Here is a 26,876-nt window from a genome sequence, read left to right as displayed (position 1 = left end):
TGCTGTTCATGGCTGCTTTTTTGAGTTTCTAGTACCTCATTATGTGTAGGGACCTCATGCAGTTCTGGATTGCAGTGTGTAGGAACAGTTAGAAAAATACTCAGTTGAAGTCCTTAGAGCACAAGGTCCTTTGTGTATCTGGGCATTGATCACAAATGAAAGAGATTTCAGGCATCAGGACACCAGATCTCCAATAGCTTGGATGGTCTGGAGAGAAAGGAATCTTTCCATGGATGAGGCCAATGTTTCTCTGAAAAAAAGTCACCTAAATCGCCAGGTCAAGAAATTGGGGGATTAAACGTGGCCTTAACCTGGTATCTTAATATTAGCAAAAAGTGGCAAGAAAACCTTAACCTGAACTGTGACACGTTTTGTATAATTTTCCTATTGAGGGAGGGAAGTTTGCAAAGAAGGGCTTGCTTTGCTTTGGAAACCTTTTTCTGGGGCCTGTGTCAGTGATTTACTGACTGATATGAGATGAGCTAGGAAACTTGACTGGTCAGAGGACATGAGCAATCCTTTGTCATGATAACGAAGGGAATGACAGGACCTTATGAAACTGCATAGCTGTCAAATATTTGCAAGGTATTTGAGAAGGGGTGGTATGCACTGAAAACAGAGTACGGTTGTACAACATGGGTTGGAGGTATTTGAGTGTCAACTTGCGTTCGAAGAATTTTGCAATGTAATTGAATTTTAGTAAATAACTAATTGTTCATAGCAGAAAGCATGTCTGCTGCTTGCAGAATATAGTGTACTTTAGAGGGGTAGTAATATCATATTAACTTGAGTTCGTAACCGTCATTATCGCTCATCTTATACATCAGTACTTTTATTCTCATATTTAAATTACCGTGGTTTTGAACTTTGGAACATAGACTTATCGGAGCAGGAAATTTGGCCAGTTCTAGATTAGAGAAAGCCCATTGTACACTTTTTAAATTACTGCATAGGTCTTAGTGGTTTACAGTCCATCACTGAAACAAAATGTAGAATACTGTATGAATGTTATGTAAGAAAAAAACCTTTGCTTCCATAACATTTTCTTATTATCTTCTCCTCTTCAGCATTTTACTTCTATATTGTCCAGTTCTTTGAAGGAGGTAGATAATAAGATACCAATGCAGCCTAAGGGAACATCATAGATACTTTTGCATAGATCTTTATTTGGGCAAACACTTGTTTGCAGAAGGCTTGTGTAGAGTACTGGTGTCGTAAACACAAGAAGACATGGAGTAGTATGGGTCTAAACATGTCTGGCACTAATGTTGGCATTGCTTTGAATCACATTTTGTAAACTTAATTAGTTCCACCTCCTTCCTAAAAATCAAAGACAAAAATAGCTACATATGAATATGTACACACAAATATATAGAGATACGTATATGTAACCATATGTAGTATGTATCATATATTTGAAAGATCCTTTACCAAAGAAGTATCAATAATAAAAATCTCATTCATTTGTCAGTCTGCTACGGTTCTTTGAAACATTTAGACAAAGTAAACTGACTTTAAACATGTTAGAAATACCCGGTGCATCTCACAGTCCCCAACAAAGGAAGAGTTTGGCTGTCCGAAGTTTGGTGGCAGGAGTTCTTACTCCCCAACACTCTTCTGCCTAATAAATATAATGCAGCTCAGAGCCTAAGTAAGCTAAGGAAGGGGAGAACATAAAGCTCTACCTGAAAATAGCAAATGAACTCTAACTGTGCACGAAACCAAAGATCCAGAGCCAGCTTACTGGTGATTTCCTTCTTCACTTTGCCTAAGGAGATCCCAAATGTAGAGTAGAAATAAGACTCCAAGTAAGACTGTGACTATCTCATTCCCCCTCCGCTTCCTTTCTTCCCCCCTTTCATATTTCCTTCCCTCCTTTCCCCTTCCCTCCATCCCTTCCTGCCTTCCTCTCCTTCTCCTTCTTCCTTCCTTTTTTCTTCAGTTTTATTGTAGGGAGGAAGTCTAAAATACAGAAAATGTCACTGTTTTTAGACTTTTCAAAAGCAGGAAGCATATAAATTTGATGATGTCTGTGAAGGACTCGGAAATGTAAACAGAAAATTTTTAGTTTGTTTATTTGTAAATATGAAAGATACATTTCTTCTTGAATATGTTTAAATGAATTATTTTCTGATCTATCTTTACACTATATTTTCAAAATCATTCGTTACATATATACTTGTTAAACTATATTCAGTTTTACCTAAAATTGTAAACTCCACACACTTCCAAAAATGAATATTTTAATGTCCTATGAAACCTAAAAATCTATTTAATATTTATAGAAAAATACATATTTTTTAAACCTATCACATCTTTTATAAAATACATCTGTTGATTTACAATTATGTGTTATTTTATTATTATTTTAAATGTTATAAAAGGTTTTTACCAAAGTCTGAATGAGGTCTGAATGACGTTTATGTCAAAATCTGTATTTCACACATGGTATATTTTATCTTTAGACTGAACAATGAGATATAAATACCAATCTCTTGCACCTTAAAAGAAATTGTAGATTAATATTAGTATGTTACTGTTACTGTGGGATTTTATAAGGTATTTTTAGGCCATTTTTAAGCATTTTGAATATTTGTTTGAACAGCACACCAATATTATTTTCTATCTGTTTGCATGTTTTCATTTATGTGCTGAAATTTATACTGCACATTTGGAATAATTTTATTAGTCTTTATTCAGAACTCAAACTGAGCCCATGAGCTGGAACATACCACTCTTCCTACACTTTATTATTTTCTTTACTGGGGAGCAATGACAAAAATGTCTACTCCTGAAAGTGTCAGTAAGTTCGTATTACAGATAGCTGTGAAAAAGACTCACCTACTCTTTACATTGAAAAGAAGGGAGCTGTCTGCTTGGCCCTGACTGATGTCAGTAAATGTTGGTTTGTTTTTTACTTTTTTGTTGTTATTCCTGGTGGAGAAAAACATGTTTGAATGCTCTTGATTTATTGCCAGATTCTTTTATCTCAGCAGCTTATTGTCTGCTTTTTCTAGTACTTGTTTGTAAAGCTGAATAGGGAAGTAAAAATCAATGTTACATTTATTTGAAATCTTACCACAATAACAATATTTCAACAAAACATCCAATTTTTATGGAATCCAGCTAACCTGCATTATAGATTAGTCTGATGGGAGGACCACGGTATAAATTGGAGGTAAAGGGAATTACGTGAAAGCACGTAAGTGCACATAATAAATGTACCCAGTGAAATGCAGGAGACAGATAGCAACTTTGCTAGGGTTTCTAGGAGTTGGTCCTACAGATGAAATCTGAGAGAAATATACTTTTCCTAGATAGCCCACTAGAGTTTTCACAGAGTCTAACTATTACTGCAAATAACCCATATTTTCTTGAAATGGATAATTCACTTCTTTTTTTAAATGTGTCTGTTTTCTTTAGCTGAATGTGGAGCAACTGTCTCTGCAAATGAAGGAACCTTGCTGTCTCCAAATTTTCCATCTAATTATGACAACAACCATGAATGTATCTATAAAATTGAAACAGAGGCTGGAAAAGGGATCCATCTCAGAGCCAGGAGCTTTCAGCTGCATGAGGGAGATATTGTTAAGGTAAAAAGAAAATAATGTCACTTTCTACCATTCTCAACATTCGCATTGCATAACAACTCTGCTTTTAACACCAATTATTTTTATTTTCATTTCACTTTCTGACACAAAATTAATAAATTCTGTGTGGATAGCATCACTTTCTTTATACTAGATTTAATTATTTATACTAGATTCAAAGGGACTATAGGTGACATTAAGAGTTCAGTTACATTTATAGAAGTATTAGGCTGTTTACAGTGGGTTAAATTCTAAAAAGAAAACCTAAAATGTGAACTTGGATTTCGAATACTAAAGTATCTATATTATTTTCTGTTTGCAGCAATATTTATATGTGTAGCACAGTGATTACTTAAGAAAGGACAGGTTTTAATTTTGGTACACTTTTATTTTCTTGTTTTGTCTTGCACAGAACTTTTTTTTGTTTTTGTTTCAAATTAATTATGTTGTTCATTTGAATAGAAAAAATCTAGCTAACATATAGCATTGTAATATTGACTAAAACTGTAATTACAGAAGATGGTTTTCATTCTTTTGTGCTGTATATAGCCTTTGAAACACAGCCTAAATATGTACAGATTTTGAACATGTAATGTACATTTCTACACCGTGGCCATAATTTGTCTTGTCTTACTAATAGCTGTTGCATACTTGTATGTACTGAAAATCATGACATTCATCTGAAGTGCTGAGCATACATTAAATTATTCTTTCAAATTTATGTCTCTAAATTTTCAGAGTTAATTGATACTTCAATCACCAAGTATTCAGAATTCAGTTAGCAACTTGCTTTCTGAGGATCTCACAGCAACCATTTAACATGTTAGAAATTGCTGTCTACATTTTTAACTTGATTTTACTATTTTTATTTGCACTGAATGCTTCCCACAAGGAGTTTAAAGATATCATTGTTATTGATCAAATTTTGGTGGCCATGCTTTTATCCATTTTGTCATCTTAAGAGATTCCTTATGTAAATAAGTGTGACAATTCAATTTGAAGTTATACATGTCCTGCAAAGTACAAGGCATTTAGAGATACAATGAAGGTGGGGAGAGAAAAAAAAAAAACCAGACTTCCCTTTAAGTATTTATTAATATAAACATGCATATCTTTGTTATCATACCTGTTCTTTTTAGCAAGTACAGACTGGATTAGAGCATGAAATAAGCAAAACTTTTAGAATCCCCAGTAGTATTAGAAAGTTACAGTCAAAAGAACAGCATTTTCTCCATCTTTACCCACAAAATCATTGATAATAAACGCCTCCATGCTTGTGTGGCCACCATGGATGAAACACTGCAAGACCTTGGCCGATGGTTTTCCTTTTAGATAAAAGAGAATTGAGTAGGTGGGCAAAATGTGCAATCTATACTGTCCTTTGCTCCCATCTTCCATGATAGGACAGTGCAGATCCCCAAAAGTATTTTTGCTCTGAACAGATGCAGCAGACAAGGAAGGACTTAATTGTCCACTGTCCTGGTTTCGGCTGGGATAGAGTTAAGTTGCTTTCTAGTAGCTGGTATAATGTTATGTTTTGGGTTCAGTATGAGAAGACTGTTGATAACACACTGATGTTTTCAGTTGTTGCTAAGCAGTGTTTAGACTAAGTCAAGGATTTTTCAGCTTCTCATGCCCAGCCAGCAAGAAGGCTGGAGGGGCACAAGAAGTTGGGAGGGGACACAGCCAGGACAGCTGACCCCAGCTGGCCAAAGGGATATTCCATACCATGTGACATCATGCCCAGTATATAAACTGGGGCGAGTTGGCCGGGATGGGTGGATCACTGCTCTGGGACTAACTGGGCATCAGTCGGTGAGTGGTGAGAAATTGCACTGTACATCACTTGTGTTGTATATTCATCATCATCATCATTATTATTATTACTATTTTCTTCCTTTCTGTCCTATTAAACTGTCTTTCTCTCAACCCACGAGTTTTACTTCTTTTTTTGATTCTCTCCCCCATCCCCCTGGGTGGGAGGGAGGGAGTGAGTGGCTGCGTGGTGCTTAATTGCTGGCTGGGGTTAAACCATGACACCCACTGAGCTGCTTGAATATGGTACATAAGTCTCCCAGAAGCTTTGCACATATCAAGTTTATAAATAATTTAATAAACTAGCTGAACAAAAAGATCCTTAGAAGACTCTAAACAAACATTTAAGAAACTCAGTTATCCTTCAGAACATTTCATGAGTAATATGAAGCATACTTAGAGATATTCCCTGGGGATATAAGAAAGATTTGCCTGAGAGAAAGCTGTTCTGAGCAATCTGTTAGATACTTTCTTCTTTCATAGATCTATTAGCACAATACTCTTGAGGATCCAAAGGAAGCAAAGGCAAAATTGTGGTGATGTCTGTACTGCAAAGCCTGTTCTCTGGTTCTGAGGCAACTGGCACAGCACAACTTCCATTTATACAATTAAACTCTCTGCCCCTATACCCTCCGTAACCTGCATTTATAAAAATAAAGTCTATTTCTTCTCCACTCCCATGCCAGGATGTCCTTGTTCATATTTCCATTGGAATCAGCCCTTGATCTAGCCCTCAAACTTACCCAGGCATTGTCCAGAGGACTGCCAAAAGGAGCAGGCCAAAATCTTGACTGAAAATGTTCTAGAGGTTGAACAGAGTGCACAATTGAATGTTAATGTTTGGGCTTGTGTCCTAGCTCTGTTTATATTAGTGGCTAAAGTATGTCTAGTATTCAGGTTTTATAAACTTGTCAGCTTCTCATTTCTTTAGTTAATCTATAGGAGATATTCTTCTAGACTGAAAGAAATGTTCTTTCCAGTCTTGCCATGCATCATGAGATGATACTGCCTGCCTGCTTACCACTAAAAAGACACTTTGTGATGATTTAAAGCCTGCTAGCTGAAAGGAGAGAACATTCCAGCAACCTAGTACAGGAAGCCAGCATGAAGAATTTTTGTTTCCACAACAATGACAGTTATCTTGGAAACATAATAGTTACCTTGCTGAGTTGAACCAAGTGGTCCACCTAGCTCAATATGCTTTCTTGATAATAGTGATAGGTGGTTTTATTTAGGTAAAATATGCAAGCTTGGCTCCATTGCCCTTACACTCCCCCAACATCCACAGCTGTTGGGTTAAGTTAGGCCACACTTTGCTGTCTCTTCCATCCTCTACTGACATGTTGTCTTTGAATTTTGGTAGTCCTTTAAATTAGTTGATACTGCTAGAAGCCTCTCCTATGACAGCAAATCCTAGAATTTCACTATGTACTGTGTAAAGAAGTAGATTCTTTCATCTCTTTGAAATCAACATCGTTAGTTGATTAATGAAACATCAAGTTTCATTAAGTACTCCTTTGCTCTAACAATACAGGATTTGATGAATAGTTTTGTATTCATGTTCTCTAATGCCTTCATGATTTTGTAAACCTTGATCATATCCCTGTTAAGCCTTCTTCTGTCCAAACTTAGTCTCTATTTCCAAGGCAGCTGCTCCTCAATCATTGCCTGGGTCTGCACTTTCCACAGCTCTACTCTGCCCTTCTGCCCATGCACAGACCAGAACTAAATAGAAAACTCAAGAAATGGATACTACAAGGCAGTACTATATACAGAGGCAAAATACTGTCCTCTATTTTGTTTTTAACCTTCTTCAGTCCTCTATAAACTCATATTTCAGTGCTACACCATCTTTAGGACTAATCGTCAATTTTGTTTGTGTACATGTGGAGTGATGTCTTCTCCTTCATACACGGTCATATATTTGTCTTCTTCAACAATTTATCAGGTCACTATTGCATTTCTTTTCCATTTTATTTTTACATTTTTTTCAAAGAAATTAGGCTTTTTAATATCAGGTAGGAAAAAGGGAAATATCTTATGGACTACAGCACCTAATTTTTCAGCAGGAAGGATGAGTTCATTCTCAGCTAACATAATATTTTATTTTATTTTATTTTACTCCCTAAAATGATTCAGAAATAGAATAGAAGAGAAGAGAATATTTTAGATCATCTAGTCCCAACTGCCTGACCAATTCAGGGCTGACCAAGAGTTAAAGCATGGTATTAAGGACATTGTCCAAATGCCTCTTAAACACTGACAGGCTTGGGGCATCGACCACCTCTCTAGGAAGCCTGTTCCAGTGTTTGACCACCCTCTCAGCAAAGAAATGCTTCCTAATGTTCAGTCTAAACCTCCCGTGGCTCAGCTTTGAACCATTCCCACGCATCCTATCACTGGATACAAGGGAGAAGAACTCAGCACCTCCCTCTCCACTTCTTCTCCTCAGGAAGCTGTAGAGAGAAATGTGCCTTAACTGTGGTTGTATGCTTCAGTTAATGCCTAGTTTAAACAAATATATACTATCTACTCTCTTCTCCCTCTTCCTGTTCCTGTCCTGATTTGCATGGGAAGGAGATCTGAGCACGTGAGACAGAAATAAATTTTCATGTGCTCTGACCAGATCTACAGTCTGAGCAATTGGGAAATTAAGACACTCTCCAAAGGCTTACCTTTCCCACAGCTTTGGCAGGGCTCTGGATTTCTGAAGTTTGTTTTCTTTCCTATCTTTACCCTAAATATGAGCAAAATATGTTATAAAAAACAGCCTTCTATCTTGTGTTTGCACAGAAGAAAGCCCCAAGACTGCCTTGCAGGCAGCTTGTGAGGGATGCACTAAGGCTTAAGAATATTTATAAACCTTGTGCTGAAATATAGGGCATTTTCCCATCTGAATATCTTTTTAAAGAAAATATGTACATACGTAATGTTGCATTGGGTGCAGGTGCCCAGGTTTTGTTAGTGGGGGACCTGCCGGGCGGCCTCTGTGAGGAGCAGCCGGGGCTGCCCCGAGCCGGACACAGCCGGTTCCAGCCGGCTCCAACCCGCCCACCCCAGGGCACCGCTCAGCCCCGCAGACAAGGCCGGGCTGCCTCGGGGGAAACGTACTTAAGAAAGGGCAAAAGATGCTGCACAGTAGTGTATGAGAAAGAGGAGTGAGTAAAAAAGTGTAAGAAACAATCCCGATAATGCCAAGGTCAACCCAGCAAGAATGTTTTATGAAGTTTATAATATCACTATTTGTTTGAGGTAGGATTGCTAAGAATTCCATGAGGGTGTAATGAAAAGATTTAGGAATGTATATAGGAAGATGCATAACAATGTCAGCAAGCTATACAGGAATTATCTCTTGTACCATCGAAGCAATATTTTAAAAGCATTTCCCTTTGGGATGATTTTATGCCATAAAGATCTCCACAGTTAAGGAAAACTGCAATTTAGTTGTAAGTAATTTCTTTTTACTGTCAGAATGAGAAAGTGGAGTTTAAGAAAATCTAGCCAGCATTTTCTTCTCCTTCAGGTGAGTGTCTGTTTTTACGTTCCCACAGCAGGTGCAGATACATTAGCACTGTTACTAGAGCATTTCACCTCATGAATAATTGTAGCACTGTCCTCTTCTCTTGCCTGCATATTTTAATCCCAGCAGTAGAGCAAGCACTTCCCTTTTAGTTCCTCACAAATGTTTAGGTGAAATGGGGCATCCCTAAATGCTCTGGCTACATTTATCCTAGTGCTCCAAACAAAGCTGTGATCATTCCCTGCTGCCCCCGAGGCCAGCTTCCGCAGTTTGACTACATCCATAACGTTAAACTCTCTAATCTTACAAAACAAGGTGGCTCACTCAAACTGTCTCTCAGAAACAGTCCCTGGCCTATGCAGCTCCTGCACTAATGCTTTCTCTGGAAAGATTTGTGAGGGTGTTTGTTAGTAAGTCTGCATTAAATGCGTGCCAAGGATGTACTGACAATAAATACTGTGTAGACAATCAAGTTGTGGTGACTGGACTCTGGCACTGTTTACTGGCTTTGAAAATATAAACCACCTTTGGCTGTATATATGCAACTAGGTTTACTGTTGGTACAAGTGGGAATATTGACGCTGGATATGGAGGCTGTGGTACATAGGGAATAACATAATTTGCAAGGGTACTTCTGACATCAGTAAGACCAGTGCATGAGGAAGGGTCAAATCTAGTGCTTTCAAGGATAATACATGCAGGTTAAGGACTGTAAGTCGTGGGCAAAGCTTTCCATAGCTGTGGCAAAGTTTGAACTTGAATTAGCAGGAAAGAAATCTGAACTCAAGTAAAGAAATAGAAACAGAATCACCATTTTGAGGCAAATGGCAAAACTGAGTACCTGGATTATCTGTTTATTTTAAAGCTTATCCTTTCTCACTCACTAACACTTCAGCTTCCCGATCTCCCTGCTTTAACTGCCACTTGAAATTTCATAATTCTTTAAAGTGGCTACTTATGGTGAAATCTTTATAATGCAATCACTGTGAATTTGTTAGAGGTAAGAGGAAAACCAGAATGTAATTTCATGTCTTTCATTTATTTGGTCAAATAGACCTTCCTTTTTTCTTCATGACAGAGAAAATAGTAATTGTAGCATGTGAATTATATTTCAAATGGGTTCTCCTAAATGAGTTAAAGAAGCATACTATATATGAGTTAATAGTGATAATGTCTAGACTAGTATATTAAATGTGTTCTCTGGCTCTGGAGACAGGCACAATGGTTGCACAAAAGCTGCCTATTGGGAATGGTCCTTGGCCCACGCTAATTACCAAATCATGACCAAGAATTTTTAGGGAAAACGCTTTTTCTTTCCCAGGGATAGTTCGAACAAGTTATCAGTATAGACAGTGGAGATTCAGTGCTTATATTTGTTCACTAACACTGTTTCAATTACAAGAGTAGACATGTACCTACTTATGTCTATAATGTTAACAACAGCTGGACAAGTATCACCAGTTAAAAATTGTCACAGATTTTTTTACAGCTGCTTTCACATGATCCCTCTTATCTCATTTTTATTTCATAAAACAATGTTTTCATTTGTGTCTGGATTCATGTTGAGAGATACTATTATTTAACTTGCTGATCCTCAGGTAGGAAGAGTATCTGTAACAGGGAGGTAGAATACTGTTGGAACAGAATGTCTAAAGGACAACTGTAGTAATTAGCAGTTTGTTTTTTTTTTTAAAGATGAATAAAAATCACTTTTTTTTAACATAGATAGCATTTTTATTAATTACAGTTAAAAATAGATCATGCCATCCAAAGCAACAGCTCTCAAACCAAGTAAAATATATCTGAGCTTTTTGCATAATATATATGAACAGAATGTTATTGAAAAACAAATTTTATGGTGAATGAATGCTTATTTATTTTGTACAATAGTTTTCTAGCTCTGATAAATAAAGTGTAATTAGTCAGTGAAAGTGATCTGTAGTTCTGGCCCAGGACAATGGTAGAAGCTTGGAAGCATTTTTCAGATACTCTTAGTACAGCTTAAAGTCTTATTCCTGCCAAGAGGTAGACATTAACTATGTGTTACTGCTCACATGAATCTTAAATACAATTGTGTCTTCCAATAGCTCATCTATGTGCCCTGATATAAGACAATCTTTGCCTTAGTAATAAGGAAAGAATGTATTGTTTTATCAATACCTAGCATAATATATTATTTTTCAAAAGCTTCTTTTAGGGAAGGTTATTATTTATATCTGTGTATGTTTATTAAAATGAATTTATGCTTTTATCTTAAAAAATCTTTATGGATGTTGTTGTTATTTCATTCATGTCGGCACTTGAGATGAATGAGGTACTTTCAAGACATTCACCTATAATGATGGTATGCTGGTATTTGCTCCACTGAGAAGATAACTCTGCTTTTAACTGTTGGTCATCATCCATAAATGTAGTTGCAGTGGTCTGTCCTCTCAAAAGATGCATTTCTAAATTTCATTAATAGATCTAACTGGACATTCAAATAGGAAGAAGTGTCTGTGACTTAATTGTAGCAATTTATATTGTTGAATAGGTCACTGCCTGCTTCTGGCTGGAATCAGCATAAATCCTCACTCTACCACAAGGTCTGAGAATGGAGAGATGAAGATCCAGAGTTTAAGATATTTACTGTAATTGTAGCTTTTGCACTAGTTGTCTACAGTCACTCTAGGTCATATGAGATCAGGGAGAATTATCTTTTACTTCTTATTAGAAACCAGCTGTTAAGATTCATGACTTCCTTTATATAAGCATCCACATGAGGTATGGTATATGTTTTGGAAGTAGGAAACACACTTCATACTTGCCTATTTTTTCATGAGAATGTATGGGTGATTTATTTAATTTAAAGAAGAAATTAGCTTTTTTTAATTCATCTTGACACACAAAAAACTCACAGAAGACCATTTTGGCACTTTATGGCTTTCAAGGTTTTGCAATAAGCAAAAATAATTTTTCACCCCTGAGCCAACTCTTTGTACTTGTCCTATATTAGTGAACAATTGAAAAGACATTCTTATTCATTCTAGGATTTGAAAAATTGCAGAGGTATTGTTGATTTTGTCCTCTATTGATAGTTTTCAATAAAGTAACATCGTAAATAAGAACATCTCTACACTTAGTTTGGAAATAGACTCACATATCTTTCTGAAGACCTATCTTTCTTTGTTAAAACCTATAGTAAAACAAAATTTACTGCAGGCTCAGAGTCTGAAATACACAGGTGACAGATTGACTTTAATACCTCAGTTCTGCTGTTGATATCTCCAGACAGGAGAGAACAGAGTAGGCTGTAAGGGTTTACCTCCTACAGCCTTACTTCAGTGGTGATTTCTGAAATTATACTTCTGTTAGCCTTTGTGAATAATCGTGAAAAATAATCTGAAATCCTCAGAATGAAACCTCAGAAGATAGAGTTGCATATAAATATTAATTTCATTCAAGATGAACTCAGGAAAGGAAAAAAGACTGTATAACACCTTAAGGGTGACAGAATATTTTATATTTCACTGAACTGCATAACCAAGTGGTATGTAGCTCACAAAATGGAAACATTAACTTTTTGGATAAACTATTGGTGATATATAGCTAACTTTGGAAATATTGTATAAAGATAAACTAAAGTTTTTCAAAAATTTAGATTTGATGTCCAGTTTCATACTATTATTTTGTTTCTACAAGGTGTATGATGGAAAAGACAGTTCTTCACGCTCTCTGGGATCCTTCACCAAAAATGACATGATGGGAGTTATCCTTAATAGCACCTCTAACCATTTGTGGATAGAGTTTAACACCAATGGATCTGATACTGACCAAGGATTTCAGCTCACTTACACGAGTAAGTAGCTCACAAATATGGTCTGATTGACTGTTTTGTGGGGAAATGTGTATTTCTCAGCTGCAGTGATTTCTCGTGGAATGGTGAAGGTAATTTCCTAGAATGTACTGTGGTTAGGAGACTGAATTTTACTTGTCTACATGGCTGGATAGGTGTTAGTAATTCAAGAAAATTACTAAAAGCAAAACTGTAACCTTTCAAATTTAGAAAGCTTTATTATTTTGAAGACTTAGCAGTGGGGTTTGAAAAAGAGTAAATTGTGACATGTTGGTTGAATATATTAGTGTTACACTGTAGCAGAAAACTTATACAGAGACAGATTTTAAAAATGGAACATTCAATCTCTGCAGTCAAATTAAAAAAATAAAAAAGAGTACAAATGAGAATAAAAAGAATACAGTGTGCCTGGGTGCACACTCTTAATGTGTCCTGGCTGCTTGTCAGGATCAGGATGAAGTATGTTGGAAGGAGACCTGAGTGAATAAGTTTTGACAAACAGTGCACTTGTCCCACAGTTTGCATGTAATTAATTTAAGTAATTTAGCTGGCAAAAAAGTGAGTCTTTTGGGGGGGATAACTTTGGGGATAACTAGTTTGTTTCCAACACACATAGAGATATTTTGTCCAGGTTTCAAGGAATCTCCAAGTTCCCTTTGCCTTCAATTTATTGCCTTTCACATCAGCTTCCATGAGCTCCTGTTGAATCCTGCAGAGCAGAGCACCACATCACACGGTGGCACAGAAATGGAATCATAGCTCTTTCTAGTACATCTGCTGGTTTCCCTCTGGATTGGAGCCAGCTGTGGAAAAAGCAGAAGTCATTCACTTTCCCTTCTGTCTTTCTGCTGTGCCTGGTAAATCTGAAATTTTATCATCCTACTTTTAGCGGTTTTTTCTTACAGAACCATAAAGGAAAGGAAGGTTTCTCTGGCTAGATGAAAAGTGTTAAAATGATTTTTTTTTTCTTTTAAATTTAAATAGTATATATTCTTTCATTTTGTTTCAGAATCCAGAAAGAACTACTAGGCAAATCTACTCTGATTTGCCTAAAGAGACTGTAGAATCTTTCCTTTGGAAAAAGGAACAAAACATTTGTTTTAAAAATAATCTTGTTTTAAGGCCTCTGGTTTCAAGTGACTTGAATCAGTTCCTTTCAAATCCTGTTGCAGTGATCAGTTCCACCTACCATTTAGAAATAGCATTTTGTTTAAAGATGGAATTTGGCTTAATTTCTGCATCCAATAGCTTGATTTTGTTACACTTCAGTTCACAATTCTAGTAAGATTTGCTCTCCTGTACCAGATTTTAATATGTAAGCTAACATTCATGTCTTAAGACTTTTTTTCCTGGCTGTTTGATTAGTTTTGAATCTCTGCTTTCTATTCTTCCAAGTATTTTCACATTTTCTGAAGTGTGCAGGCAGAATTTGACAGAGTCTTCTAACAGTAATCTTAACAATATTGTGTACAGAAGCAAAACTCACTTTCCGATCTCTTCATAACATTTTACTTTTTTATTTTTGTTGCCAGATATCTCATTTAGTGTATCATATGTGATCAATTTGCGGCAGTTCCTGTTGAAATGTTTCTCTGTAATGACTTTTCCTCCTGCCAGCTCTCACATGAGACAGTCCCCATTTGTAAATACAGTCTAATTCCTTACTTTTCACATGTATTTTCAGGAAGCCAAATTCAAGATAATACATTTTGAGATAGTGACCATCTAACCAGGTGATTTCCATCAACTGTAACAAGAAAACATATTCTGTGTTATTTCCAAACACTTCAGTGTGGGACTTTTCACCATTTATAAATTGATACAAGCAGAAGATGCATTCTTTTGGAATGCTTTGAAAATTGGCTGCAGTGCTGACTCCCATTCTTTTTCTGAATGAGTCCAAGCCTAGCATTATTTAAAAGATCAGATATAACAGAAATTTATGCTCATTATTTGATGGGAATGGAGTTTTTGGTGCAGTTCCAATGCAGTTACTAAACAAATGTGTCCATTTTGCATTTGATAAATACATCAAACACAAAATGATAATTATCTCTTTGGATTAATCAAGCTGTAGTTTACAGCTCAAATTAACTTCCCTGAGATTACTCTGCAGTTTATTTATTCACTTTTCAGATTGAAATATAATGCCAGATACTTTAAAATTACTAAAACAAAGAAAAAAGTTAAAAGAGTGTTAAAATGTGGTCTCACTGAAGGAAATAAGAAATATATATGCTGGAGTGAATGAAACTGAATAATGAATATCATAAGACTGTTAGAAAGAGCTGGGAGAAGCGATGGTGTAATAAATCTAGTGGTAAATCAATTCTGGTTATTCCCTATCTGGTTGCTGAGTTCTTGCTGCCCACAAGGGATACATCAACTGCACTTAATTGTTGGTCTTTGAAGTACTTTTCTTCCCACTAATGCTATTGAAATTAAGATTAGTGCAGCTTCAAAGCTTGAATTTTAGAATCATTGCAATTATTATAAAGACTAACTTAAAAGTTTACTATTTCAGTTCTGTGCAACTACCTTTCCATCTTTTTTAACTTTGTGAATTCTGTGGATGATGTTAAATTTACAAATATAATGGAAGAAAAAGCTAATGATCCATGAGAACAGAAATGTGGATAAAGAAACTTTTATTTCTGTTTTCAGAATCCTATTACTGACATAATAAAACAGAATTCTATAAACTCAGAATCTGAGTTGTTTGTATAAATTGCAGAAATCAGAATATAAGCAGATATTAAAAGGAAATCTAAAGGATTCAAGTTCTAATGAAATCTGCTACACAGGAAATTGCTTCAGGGTAAGAACAATACTGAAGGGAAGCTAGAAATTATAGTAATTTTTTTTTTTGATGTATAACTACAAGATGATTTCAAGGAAATGGATTCAGCACAATGGGGAGAGAGATTTTTTTACTGGAAAGGATCCTGAAAAAAATCTGTACTCTTTCTCAACTGCTTTGAGAAACTAAGAAAATACTTTGACTGAGGCCTAAAATTATAGTGATTGTATTTAAGGAAACTGCTTCAGAAAAATGGAGACGATAACATTTTTTTAAAATATTTTAGCCTGAGATTGGCAGGGTAAGTACATATGAATGAGAGTCAATGAAACTGTAATTTCAGCAATAGCTGAATCTGAGTCTACCAGAGGAGAAAAAAACAACAGGAACAGAGAAGAAAACTTGTCTACTTCATGTAAAACAAGTTTATATAAAGCCACTTCCTTAAAACTAGCATGAAAATATGTTAGGATGAATAAGAGAAAGTGCCTGTTTTCACTTATAGTACCTCTACACTGGTGTCAGAGGGAATGACTGTGAGCATTCATATCTCAGTGCTGAGGAAATGACAACATAAGCTTGATGGGACTAAATTTTTTACCTGAAGATGATCTCAGGTTTCAATAGATTATTCCATTGTAAATATCTTTTATATACCAATGACATAAGAAGTAAGAGAGTCTTTCAATATGAGAAGATAGTGGATTATTTTAGTCTTAAGAATGAAGCCAAAATTGTACAAATTTTCCTTTCTGTTATTTCTTACTTCTCTCAAACAGAGCTTGCAAAAATAGCAAAGTTTTTCTTTGCCCCCCACCCCAATATATTTTTCTTTTTAACCATCATGGGAAGTGTTTGTAAAACCCAAGGAACAAAAAAAGACTTTTAAGATGGCTTTCATTCCCTAAGAGTAGAGGACATCAATAGAGATCTGGATGTAAAAATATAAGTTTATACATGTTGTAGCCACAACTGTCTCATGTGACAGTTATTTATTTTGGTTGAGAAAATGTCAGTTCTTCTTTCATAATTCAGGTTTATAATTTGCGTTGGGTTTTTTTTCCCCATCCAATTTGAAATTTTCTCCCTGAGACACCTCTAGTTTTTGTGGGGAAGAAAAGATGTAGCCATAGGCATTCCCACAGCTGGAACTACCTTTCCTGTTCACTGCTTAGTTAGAAGATTTGGCCATTCTGGTATAAAGATGCCAATGCTTTGTGCCGTCATGTCAGTAGTATTTAATATTACATTGACATTCAAATTAAAATGAAATCTTATTGATGCTACACAGTGACAGGCAGTAAAAGCAAAACACAGCTGTCTGGTAAAAGTAACAGACTGCAACTTTAAATAAGGAGCAATGCAGTACAGCCTCTGAATAATGAACAGGCAGTCTCCCTGTGGTGTCTAACCAGTCCCCTGTCCCAGTCCTGACACAAGAGGAATTTTAGAAGTGGCTGTTCTCACTCATCATGTGGAGAACTACATTTACTCTCACTTGTGTCACGAGCGCTTCCCTGCTACTGTTTAATCCTCATTTCTTGAGCATAGTCTCACTTTTCTTAGCTACTGGAAACAAAAAACAGTCCCTCCACACTTTATCATACATGTTATATACAAATGTTTTGTGATGCTCTGAGTACTGTGTAATGATGACTACTTTGTGGTCTCTATGGAGTTGTACAGATCACAGAGTACTCAGCACTATACCCGAGTATACTGTGATCACTGTTAACTCCTGTGAAGATAACTTGCACAGTAATTTCACCTGTATCTTATTTGGTGCACGTAGATGTCAATGCAAAAATTACTTTCACTTTTTCTGTTTGCCAGTAGCTGTGTCATTGGTTGTCTTTTAAAGACATTGCTGGTTTATGTATGTGTCCAAAATTTATAGAAAGAAGGTAAAACACTTAAAAGAATCTTCATATCTCAAAACAAAGGCTGCAACAAAGGTCGCAGTGGCTGTGCTTCCTGTTCAAATACTTGTCCATCCTTGTTTTTTCAGTAAAAGTTCCCACACAGTTGAGAAGAAAAGGCTCTTTCCTTCACAGTAGATGGGTGTCTATATTTGTGACACCTTCCACCCATCCTCAGACAGTATCCTGGGGTTGTCATGTGTAAGGAACTTTACCACTATGTAGAACTGCTCTTTGGATTCTTCTCAGACTGCAGAGCTTTTACCAAGTTTCTTGCACTGGCGGTTGCCTGTCATAGATAGCATGAAGTTGCTCTCGGTCCTTATCCAGATATCTACTTTTTTAGGAGCAGCTTATCTCGCTCACTGTTCCAATTTCATGGTTCCTCAGTCCTGTGCAGGATATAATAGAAGCAAAAGCTGCACTTATCTGCAGAATAAGCCTTGGAGTCCATTGTGATGAGTCAGTGGAAGGGTCCATCCAGAAATACTGACAGATATTATCTGTAGGAACGTGCCTGGCTGCACTGGGCCACTCAGCAGTATGTTCTCCCTCACAACAAACTCCTGTGTGTTACAGAAACATGGAGAACTAATTACAGACTTCATAAAGTCTGAAAACCATTCAGAGATTTGTGGTATACTCTGTAGCTAGATTTTAACTTTCTGAAGGCCTTTCACTCACCTCTTCCTGATTTGCTGCTATAGATTAAAAATGAAGTTCCATGGTAGTTCCGCAACGCTTGTCTTTTATTTGTATCCTCCTGTTTTGAGTTTGTGTTGTGGGGTTTTGGTAGCGGGTGAGGGGCTGCAGGGCCGGCTCCTGTGAGAAGCTGCCAGAAGCTTCCCCAGCTCCAAGTCGGACCCGCCGCTGGCCCAGGCCGAGCCCGTCAGTGACGGTGGTAGTGCCTCTGGGATAACGTATTTAGGAAGGGGAGCCGGTAGTGAGTTGGGGGATTGGAATGTGAGAGGAACCCCTCTGTGGATACCGAGGTGAGTGAGGAAGGAGGGGAGGAGGAGCGGGGGAGGAGGGGATGCCCCTGCAGCCCGTGGTGAGATGGCAGGCTGTCCCCCCCCAGCCCATGGAGGGGAGTGGGGAAGTGGAGGCCCCCGAAGATGGCCGTGACTCCATGGGAAAGCCCGCGCTGGAGCAGCCTGTGACTGAAGATTGGCCCGTGGAAAGGACCCATGCCAGAGAAGTTCATGAAGAACTGCAGCCCGCGGAAAGGACTCACATTGGAGAAGTTCGTGGAGGACTGTCTCCTGTGGGAGGGACCCCACGGTGGAGCAGGGGACGAGTGAGGAGTCCTCCCCCTGAGGAGGAAGGATCGGCAGAGACAACGTGTGAGGAACCAACCCCAACCCCCATTCCCCGACTCCCTGTGCCGCTGGCGGGGAGGAGGGAGAGAAAACCGGGAGTGGGGTTGAGCCAGGAAGGAGGGAGGCGTGGGGGGAAGGTGTTCTAAGGTTTGGGTTTACTTCCCATTATCCTTTTTTTTATTTGATTGGTAGTGAATTAAACTGTTTTTGTTTCTTCCCCAAGTTGAGCCTGCCTTTTGCCTGTGACCATAAGTGGTGAGTGATCCCTCCCTGCCCTTATCTCGACCCATGAGTGTTTTTTTATATTTTCTCCTCTTCATCCCACCAGGCCCGAGGAGCAGGGGGAGGGAGTCAGCGAGCGAGCAGCTTTGTCGTGCTTTGTTGCTGGCTGGGTTTAAAACATGACACCTCCATTTCCCTATGACATGAAATTAGGCATTTTCCTGCACTTCTGTGCTAAGATGGAAATGAGGGCTAGAAAAATTCTCACTAAAGATTTGTCTTTTTGAGAGCGGATTTTATGTAGAATCAGATCTTAATGTTAACTTCACCAATTTTGAATCCTTGACCATTTTTTCACTGAAAGCAGAATTCCACGTGGCTATCATTTCTGCCAGAAGAGTGGGCAAGATTCAGGCCCTTGAGCTGTACTCAACTCCATAGAACTTGCATCAAATTCTACCTAGTGTTTCTAAAAGAAAACAGATTTACGATTGTGCATTGATAGAATGATTTTTTTAAAATGTAGGTTTAATATTTTTATTTGCCTTTATCGTCCTCTGTATTTAGCATGCTTAGTTAGCAGTTTTACAATATTCTTTTCATTGATCTCAAGATACACTTCTCAGTTTAAGATAAGAATTTAGAAATACATTTCTCAGACATGATGCACTGGTTTGGCATTCATAGTATTCTGTTATTGCTAAAGACTTAATTCTAATTTTCAGTTTAAGTTCTGTGTTATAAACATTCTCTACCCCTACATCTTTCAAGGGACAGTGAGAGTTAGTGCATGGAAGGTGAATCTGAATTAGCATAATCTAAATTCATATAAATGGTTTAAATCTGGCAATTAATTTAGGAGAATCCTGAAATGAAATTTAATTTAGGTCATTTCCTATTCTACAGTAATTGAAAATGTTAAAAGAATGTCAGTGAAAATGTTCTGAAACTGCAAACTCAGTCAATTATGCTAGCACACAAACAGACTTAAATTCAGAAATACAGTGGCTTTGCCTCAAGCTGTATAGTGTCAGTTGAGCAGAACAATCCAGTAATGAAAAGAAGCTCTTGTAGTTTCCTTTCAGTAACTAATTGGTGTGTAAGTTCTCTTCCAAAGAGGACCTTCACACACTGCAGTAAAAATGTAAAAGACAAAATTAAATAAAAATAAACAAAAGGCAAAAATCATTAAATTAGTATCTCTTAACCTATACATATATATATTTACAGGTCATTTTAAGAGCAGTACAATTATGTGACTAACCCCAAATTAATGTAAGCTGTATTGCATGCATAGAAAAAACATCTAAAAGAAAGACAAACTTGCAAAATTGAGAAGTAAATTTTAATAAATGCCAAAGGAAAGGTTTGCAAACAGAAGACAGAGAATTTAGATGAAATTAAGCATCGTTTCATATCATCATAATCGGTATAGTGTAATGTGTATTTTTAGAGCCATACCTTAAAGGTTTGAAATTTTTTGGCAAAAAACCAAAATAAGGTACCATGTTATGAACTTTTTTAAAAACAAAAAGCTATAGATTAATCCAGAAAGCTTATAAGTGAAAAAAACCCAAACAATACCCCCCCATCCCAAAAACTTAGTATGAACTTAAAATATATTGGGCTTATAACACTGTATAATTAAGGTTGGTTTTAACTTTTCATTAAAAGACTCTTTTAATCATCTATGAAACTGCTGAATTTAACTTTGGTAAACAGAGTAGGTCACAAATCTTTTTTCTTTTTTTTCTTTTCTCTAAGACAGAAACAATGAAAACCATTTTATTTGATGAATATAAGCATTGTATTAAGCTTTTAGTTGAAAAGTTTCATTATCACATGCTTTGGAGATGAAAATGCTGACATGGTGATGTTTGTGCCACAGTTTGGCGTTTTGCCCATCTCAGGAAAATTTTCCCAAATTTGTGAATATATAAATCTTTAGCTAGATAGATTTTATGTGAGCAAGTCCTACCTTAAGAATGAGCACTCCAAATTATTTTTTTCTTACATGAGCACTCTCAGCAGTCCTGGATTAGGATGGAGGTGAGCAGTTTGTCCATCTGTACTGGGTTTGGCTGGTATGGAGTTAATTTTCCTCAGCTAATGCTGAGCAGTGCTTGCAGGGTGTCAGGGCCTTCTCTGTTACTTACTCTGCCACCCCAGCAGGTAGGCTTAGGGTGGGAGGTCTCACAGCTGGAACAGCTGACCTGAGCTGAACAATGAGATATTCCGTACCATGTGATGTCATGCTTAGCAATGGGGAAATTTTTCTGAAGTAGCCATTGCTTGGGGACTGACTGGGCATCAGTCTGCTGGTGATAAGCAATTGCTTTTGCATCACTTGTTTGTTGGTGCTTTTTATTTCCTTTTTCTTTTCCTTCACTTGCTAAACTGTCTTTGTCTTGACCCATTTAATTTTCTTGCTTTCATCTTTCTGATTCTCTCCCCCATCCTGCTGTGGGGGAGTGAGAGACCAACTGGGTGGGGGCTTACCTGCCAGCTGGGGTCAACCCACCAACCATCCTGTGTTCTCAGTGCCTACTATCTTGTGGGTAGCCTGAGAAATTGAGGGTAGTGCTGTTTGGTTGCAGTACCGAGGAAATAAGCGCCAGACTTAAAGAGGAGGGAAGAAGAGAGAAGGAAGGGAACAGATGGGAACCTCTCATGTTTCCATGTCTGCAGCTTGGAATAAGGGAAGCTGCAGTACCAAACCAAGGAGACTTGAGGAGAAGTACAGCAGGCAAGAACAGCATCACGGGGTATCAGGAAAGATGATGTTTGAGACAAAAAGACTAGAATACACATTTGAGTGGAGGAGAGCAAGACAAGCTCTCCAAGGAACATTGGAACTGTATGGAGTGGAGGACTGAGACTTCATTGGTAAGAAGGTTGCAAGAATGAAACTGGGAAGAGAAAGAATTGCAAAAAATAGAACAGTAGTGGCATGCTGTGACAGGAGTATAGGCTGAATAGTCCATGATTATTAAACTGTGTTCTCCAAAAACACTTGGGGTGAAAGTTAGGCTTCTGTTTGAACTAACACACGCGTATTGCAAATATACACACATAAGATGAATAACGTTTTATCTTAAAATGCTCTCTGAATGTTTCAAAAGAAAAACATTTTTTTTACTTTCCAAAAATTACATAATTTATCATCCTTAAATCACTGAATTATCCCTCTGTGCATGAGGTGAGAAAGAAGAAAGATGTTAACTATTTCTCATTTTCAATTAAGGAAAAAAGATATTTGAGCATGTGAAAAATGTAATTTGTTAAAGGCTATTTTGATTTGGTTCTGATAATTGTCAGTTATAACCTGTTGAAGGACTCCTGGCTTTTCTGTGTATGGGTCAGAGATTCTCATCCAATCTAAAGCCACAAGGTTTTCCTGTTGCAATTCACATCTATTATCAAGAAAAGAGCTGCTTTTTAAAATCTCGTGTTACAAAGTTTAAAATGGAGTTTTGCCTTGAAGGTGAGAAAGAGAGGAGCTAGCTGAGATCACCATAGATGTCCATATGCATGTGTTGTTTTACATTTATATTGAAATTCTATCTCTAGAATATGAAAGTAAGATTTTTCAGTGATGCCAATTTAGGTAGGCTTCTTAAGGGTATTTGTTTCTCATCTGCTGATGTATGCATCCTAGCTATAGTATGTGATTGAAATTTGCAAGCAGATTTCAGGTCAATTCATAATCTCAGAAGTGCTGGCCTAAAGATTATGTTACTTTAATATTAAAGAAGTGATCATATTTGAAGCATTATGTCTGAGACCTTAGTGGGAACACAGTTTCCATGAATTTGTCAAGGCAATGGCTTGAAGGACAGAACTTCTTTACCTTCTTTGCCACCTCAACCTGAACTCTTTCTCTCTTATTTTTTTAAAAATCTCTTTCTATGAAGCCATTATAGACTTTGCCATTATATGTATATGCAGTTAGCTTTACTGTGTTTTAGCTGGGATTTGTTCCAAAAGTTTGTGCGTTTCCTCTGCTTTTCACAAAAAGACTCCTGTTGGTTTGCAGTGAATCATTTCCTCTTTTCCAAGTTTTACATGAGTAGACAGCAGTGTTACTGACAATTTCTTCCTGCTGCTGTAATTACCAAAATTTTCCCACAAGCAAAAACTCCTGTCTGAAAGCTTAGGACACTTGAACAGAACAGCCAACATCTTACTGTTCTTTACCCTTGGCCTTCTTGCCTACTTTGGCATCATGTTGAATGAGAAATTATTATTTCCAGTTTAGGATTATTGGCTTAACCCTCTCTGTTTTAGGAAAGAGAAGCTGCAGCTAATGAATATGAGACAAGGGCAACAACCATCATTATTATCCAACTAATTGTCTTACTGATAATCAGTTCCTTAAGTCACGTTAATGATCTGCACTTAGAAACCTAGGATTATGGACAAATCTTTCTTGCAAGCTTCTTGCTGCAATTCAAATGTAAGATCTTTTAGGTGCTTCATTGTCCATTTGCTAACTGTTAAATTTATGAAAGTATGAACTATAACAGTCTAATTATAAAATCTGAGCAACACAAATGTAAAGATACTATTCTGTTCCATACTTCTCATAGTTATACAAAAGTAAAACCTTATATAGGGTTGTGGTTTTTTTAATGTTAGACATTTCAAGTAATTTGTGTGTGCCCCTGAGATCAAAGTTTGATCTTCACTTTCTTCTGATATTTTTCCCGTTTGGAAACTGTTGAAATGACCTCTTCTAAAATAACTCATGTAAAATACATTACACAACCATTTTTTAAATTATGAAATTAAATAGAGTTTATGAAAATGTGACTTTTCAGGAAAAAAAAAAATCCAGAATTCATCTGTAAGGATTTTAGCAGTTCAGATGCAGGAATGTGACTGTTTTCTCCCCTCTCTTCATTATATGAGGAAATTGTTTACATTTCAACAGATTTAGTTTGTTGCCCTAGAATCTAGTCATTTTTTTTTATAACTGAAGATTAGCATTAAATGGGGAACAGATTTTTAAGTCATCAAAACTATGTTTCTAATTATTTAAAACTCTAAGAAAGTTATTTAAGAACTAAATTAAGATTATTCCTTCAAAAGTTTATGCATAGTATTAAAGTCACTCTGCCAAAACTATGTGTATGTGATATATGAGCAGAATTAGGGATGCATGTAGAGCAGACTATTTGGAAGAAAGATAGTTAAAGAAGATGAATGCTATAAACCTGTTTATTTCTATTCCTTCCACTCCCATAAACTTTCTAGGTCGGGAAAGTTGCTTAAGACAGAATGATGAAAGGTAGACAAGATTTATGTGTTCCTCATTATCTAAGTTGTTCATCACAGTGTATTTAGAACTTGACTTTGAGAAGTGTTGGGCATCAATACCGCTAGCCAAAATAATGGGTGCTGTGTGAGTGTTGTTCCCCTGTCAGTATGTGAAAGAATAAGCACAGCTGCAGATGATGGGGGTCTTCAACTTTCAGGCCTGTCTGTGCCATACTGGTTTTTATAAGCTTGTACAAATCGTTTTCCATGTTTCAATCCGTCCTTTATGTTCACAGTGACTTGATTACTCTGAGTGAGTAGTTTAGAAAAGACTGTGAGGAAATGAATACATTTGTAATTCCTGAAGCATTTGGTAGGTGTTAAGCCAAAGTACCTTGCACTAAATAACACAAGAAAAAAATATGTTCATGTCATTTCTTCTTTCCTTCTCCCCCCCAAAAAAGGTCAGACCAGTGCTCTTCTCACAAGTAACCTACAGAATATTTTAAAGTACTGACTGTTATCAGTCATTTCCCCACTGTTTATAAAGGGGCCTTAGCCATGGAGCGTTCTTGAAGATACCTCTCCACAGACACTTGAAATTAGAGTTCTTAAACTCACAAGGAATCCCACCTTTAATCCCTGCTTCTCTTATATTGAGTATACATTATAATTAATTATTCATTTGGTTGCTGATTGCAAAGCTTACTTGTATGCTTTCTATATATGCATAGTAATCATCTTGATGCAGGCACATGTATTTGCATATCTATCTCTTGCAAGTATTGTTATTTATTAAAAGTATTTTCTTTCAGTAAAAACATCACATACAAAAACTGTCTTCTACTACCTGTTTACGTGTATCTAACTTCTTAAAATTCTAATTTTTTTCTTTTATATGTGTGTATGTTATTGGTGAAAAGGGGAGAACAGAAATTTTGAATAGGACGTATGGACATAAAGGAGCTGTTTTGAAATTGGTGTGGAGAGGCCTTAAAACTTTTTCTAATATACTTATTATAGAAGAAAATTACAGAAAATAGTTCTTCTCTTTTTCATTTTATGCTCAAAAGACCTGTTAATGACAGCATGTATTAACATCACTATTTTATGTTTTACATGTTTACATAAATTTTCTTACATATTGCTTATGTCAAGAAAAAGTGCTGAAACTCCTATTAGAAAGTATTATCCATTGAATGTCTCATCAGTATAGTCAAACATGAATTGCCAATAGATTGCAAAGCTTTTGAGAAATCAAATGCATACCTCTCAATTTCCAAAGGATACAAAGCAGCAGGTATCACTACTTGCTGTGAACTCATTCTGCTGTACAAGCACGTAGAAATGTATCAGTTTATTTGAAAAACATGGCTCCTTTGGTCTCTTTCAGATGTTCTGTGTTAGAATGTAAAATATTCAATCACCAAGACAAAAATAGTTCAGCCCTTCTTACAAAACCTTCACAGATCCAAAACAGAGAGGTCTGGAGCTAATTTTGTCTGAGTGCATACAGTCTATGCTCATTTGTCATCCTAGCCTCTTTGAAAGTTCATGCAAGTTTCTGAAACCTCACTATAGCCACAATATCCAAATGCTTTTCTTTCTATAGACTTTTCTATCATTCCAATTAGGTAGAGATTCTGTAATTGGCACGTTTTCCAGTTCATAATATAGACTTTTTTCCTCTTACAACTGTGAGTTTCAATAGCACATAAATGGTTCCAAGACAGAATGAAAATGCCAGGAACTCTCATTTTGAATTGCATTGATTTAATTAAATAGATTATGTTATGGATGTTTAAGATGTAACAACTGCAGAATGAGTATTTGTTGACATTTACATGCATTTAGAAATCCATTATAGACTCTGAACATTAACTCAAGTACCATTTCATACTTTTAATTAGTCTTTGGTAGTTCAAAAATGATTCTGTGTAAAACATATAGACTATGTTTATGAGCTTAAATTACTTGAGATTTAGATAACACCAACAGAGTTCTTGATGTTTCCAATGTTTTCACATTACCTTACTTTTTTAATATTAAAACATCTGCTAATATTTCCATGTGTGTACTGAAATAGGATTTATATATGCCTTTGCCCTTCTTTTTTTGGAGTCATCCCAAAATATTTTGCCACATCACATTCAGAAGCTGAAGATAGATTATACATAATTCATGAGCTCTGTCTTCCATGGCAAGAAGAAATGAAAACACAACATTACCTTGCTGAGCAGGGCTCACCCAGTCTATACTTAGAGTATAGTAAGTAATATAATTATTGGAGATTATTAAACGCTATTTGGAGTCCTATGGGGTGTGCTTTTAATCCTTTAGTGCTTAATATATGAGCTGCAAAAACTTCTTTTCATTCAGGACAATTAACCCCTCATGGCTTGTCTTGTGAAGTTTTTCTAGGGATTAGTGGTATTGCTGTTTTAATTGTATTTCCCCATCTGTAACAAACAGTAATATTAATAGGAAATTATATGAGTATAAACTTAATCATCTAAGCTGAGATCATTGATAGTGTTGATGTACACCTATATGCTATATATTATGTTTTCAGGACCTGTTCTTTTTTAGATTAGACA

The 26,876-nt window shown here is 36.5% G+C and overlaps 1 protein-coding gene across 1 annotated transcript in view; it reads left to right on the top strand.

Moving 5' to 3' along the window:
- The window catches only part of CSMD1 (CUB and Sushi multiple domains 1), a 1,244,186-nt gene that overhangs the window by 962,032 nt on the left and 255,278 nt on the right, over positions 1-26,876 (top strand). Inside the window, exons 22-23 of the mRNA XM_052809685.1 lie at positions 3,424-3,593; positions 12,607-12,763. Coding sequence (XP_052665645.1) covers positions 3,424-3,593; positions 12,607-12,763 — 327 coding nt within the window. The remainder of the gene's footprint in view (positions 1-3,423; positions 3,594-12,606; positions 12,764-26,876) is intronic.

This window comes from Harpia harpyja, chromosome 15 (assembly GCF_026419915.1).
Source record: "Harpia harpyja isolate bHarHar1 chromosome 15, bHarHar1 primary haplotype, whole genome shotgun sequence".
Lineage (NCBI taxonomy): Eukaryota > Metazoa > Chordata > Aves > Accipitriformes > Accipitridae > Harpia > Harpia harpyja.
The sequence above is the reverse complement of the archived record's forward strand: the minus strand, read 5'-3'. Positions and strand labels throughout refer to the sequence as shown.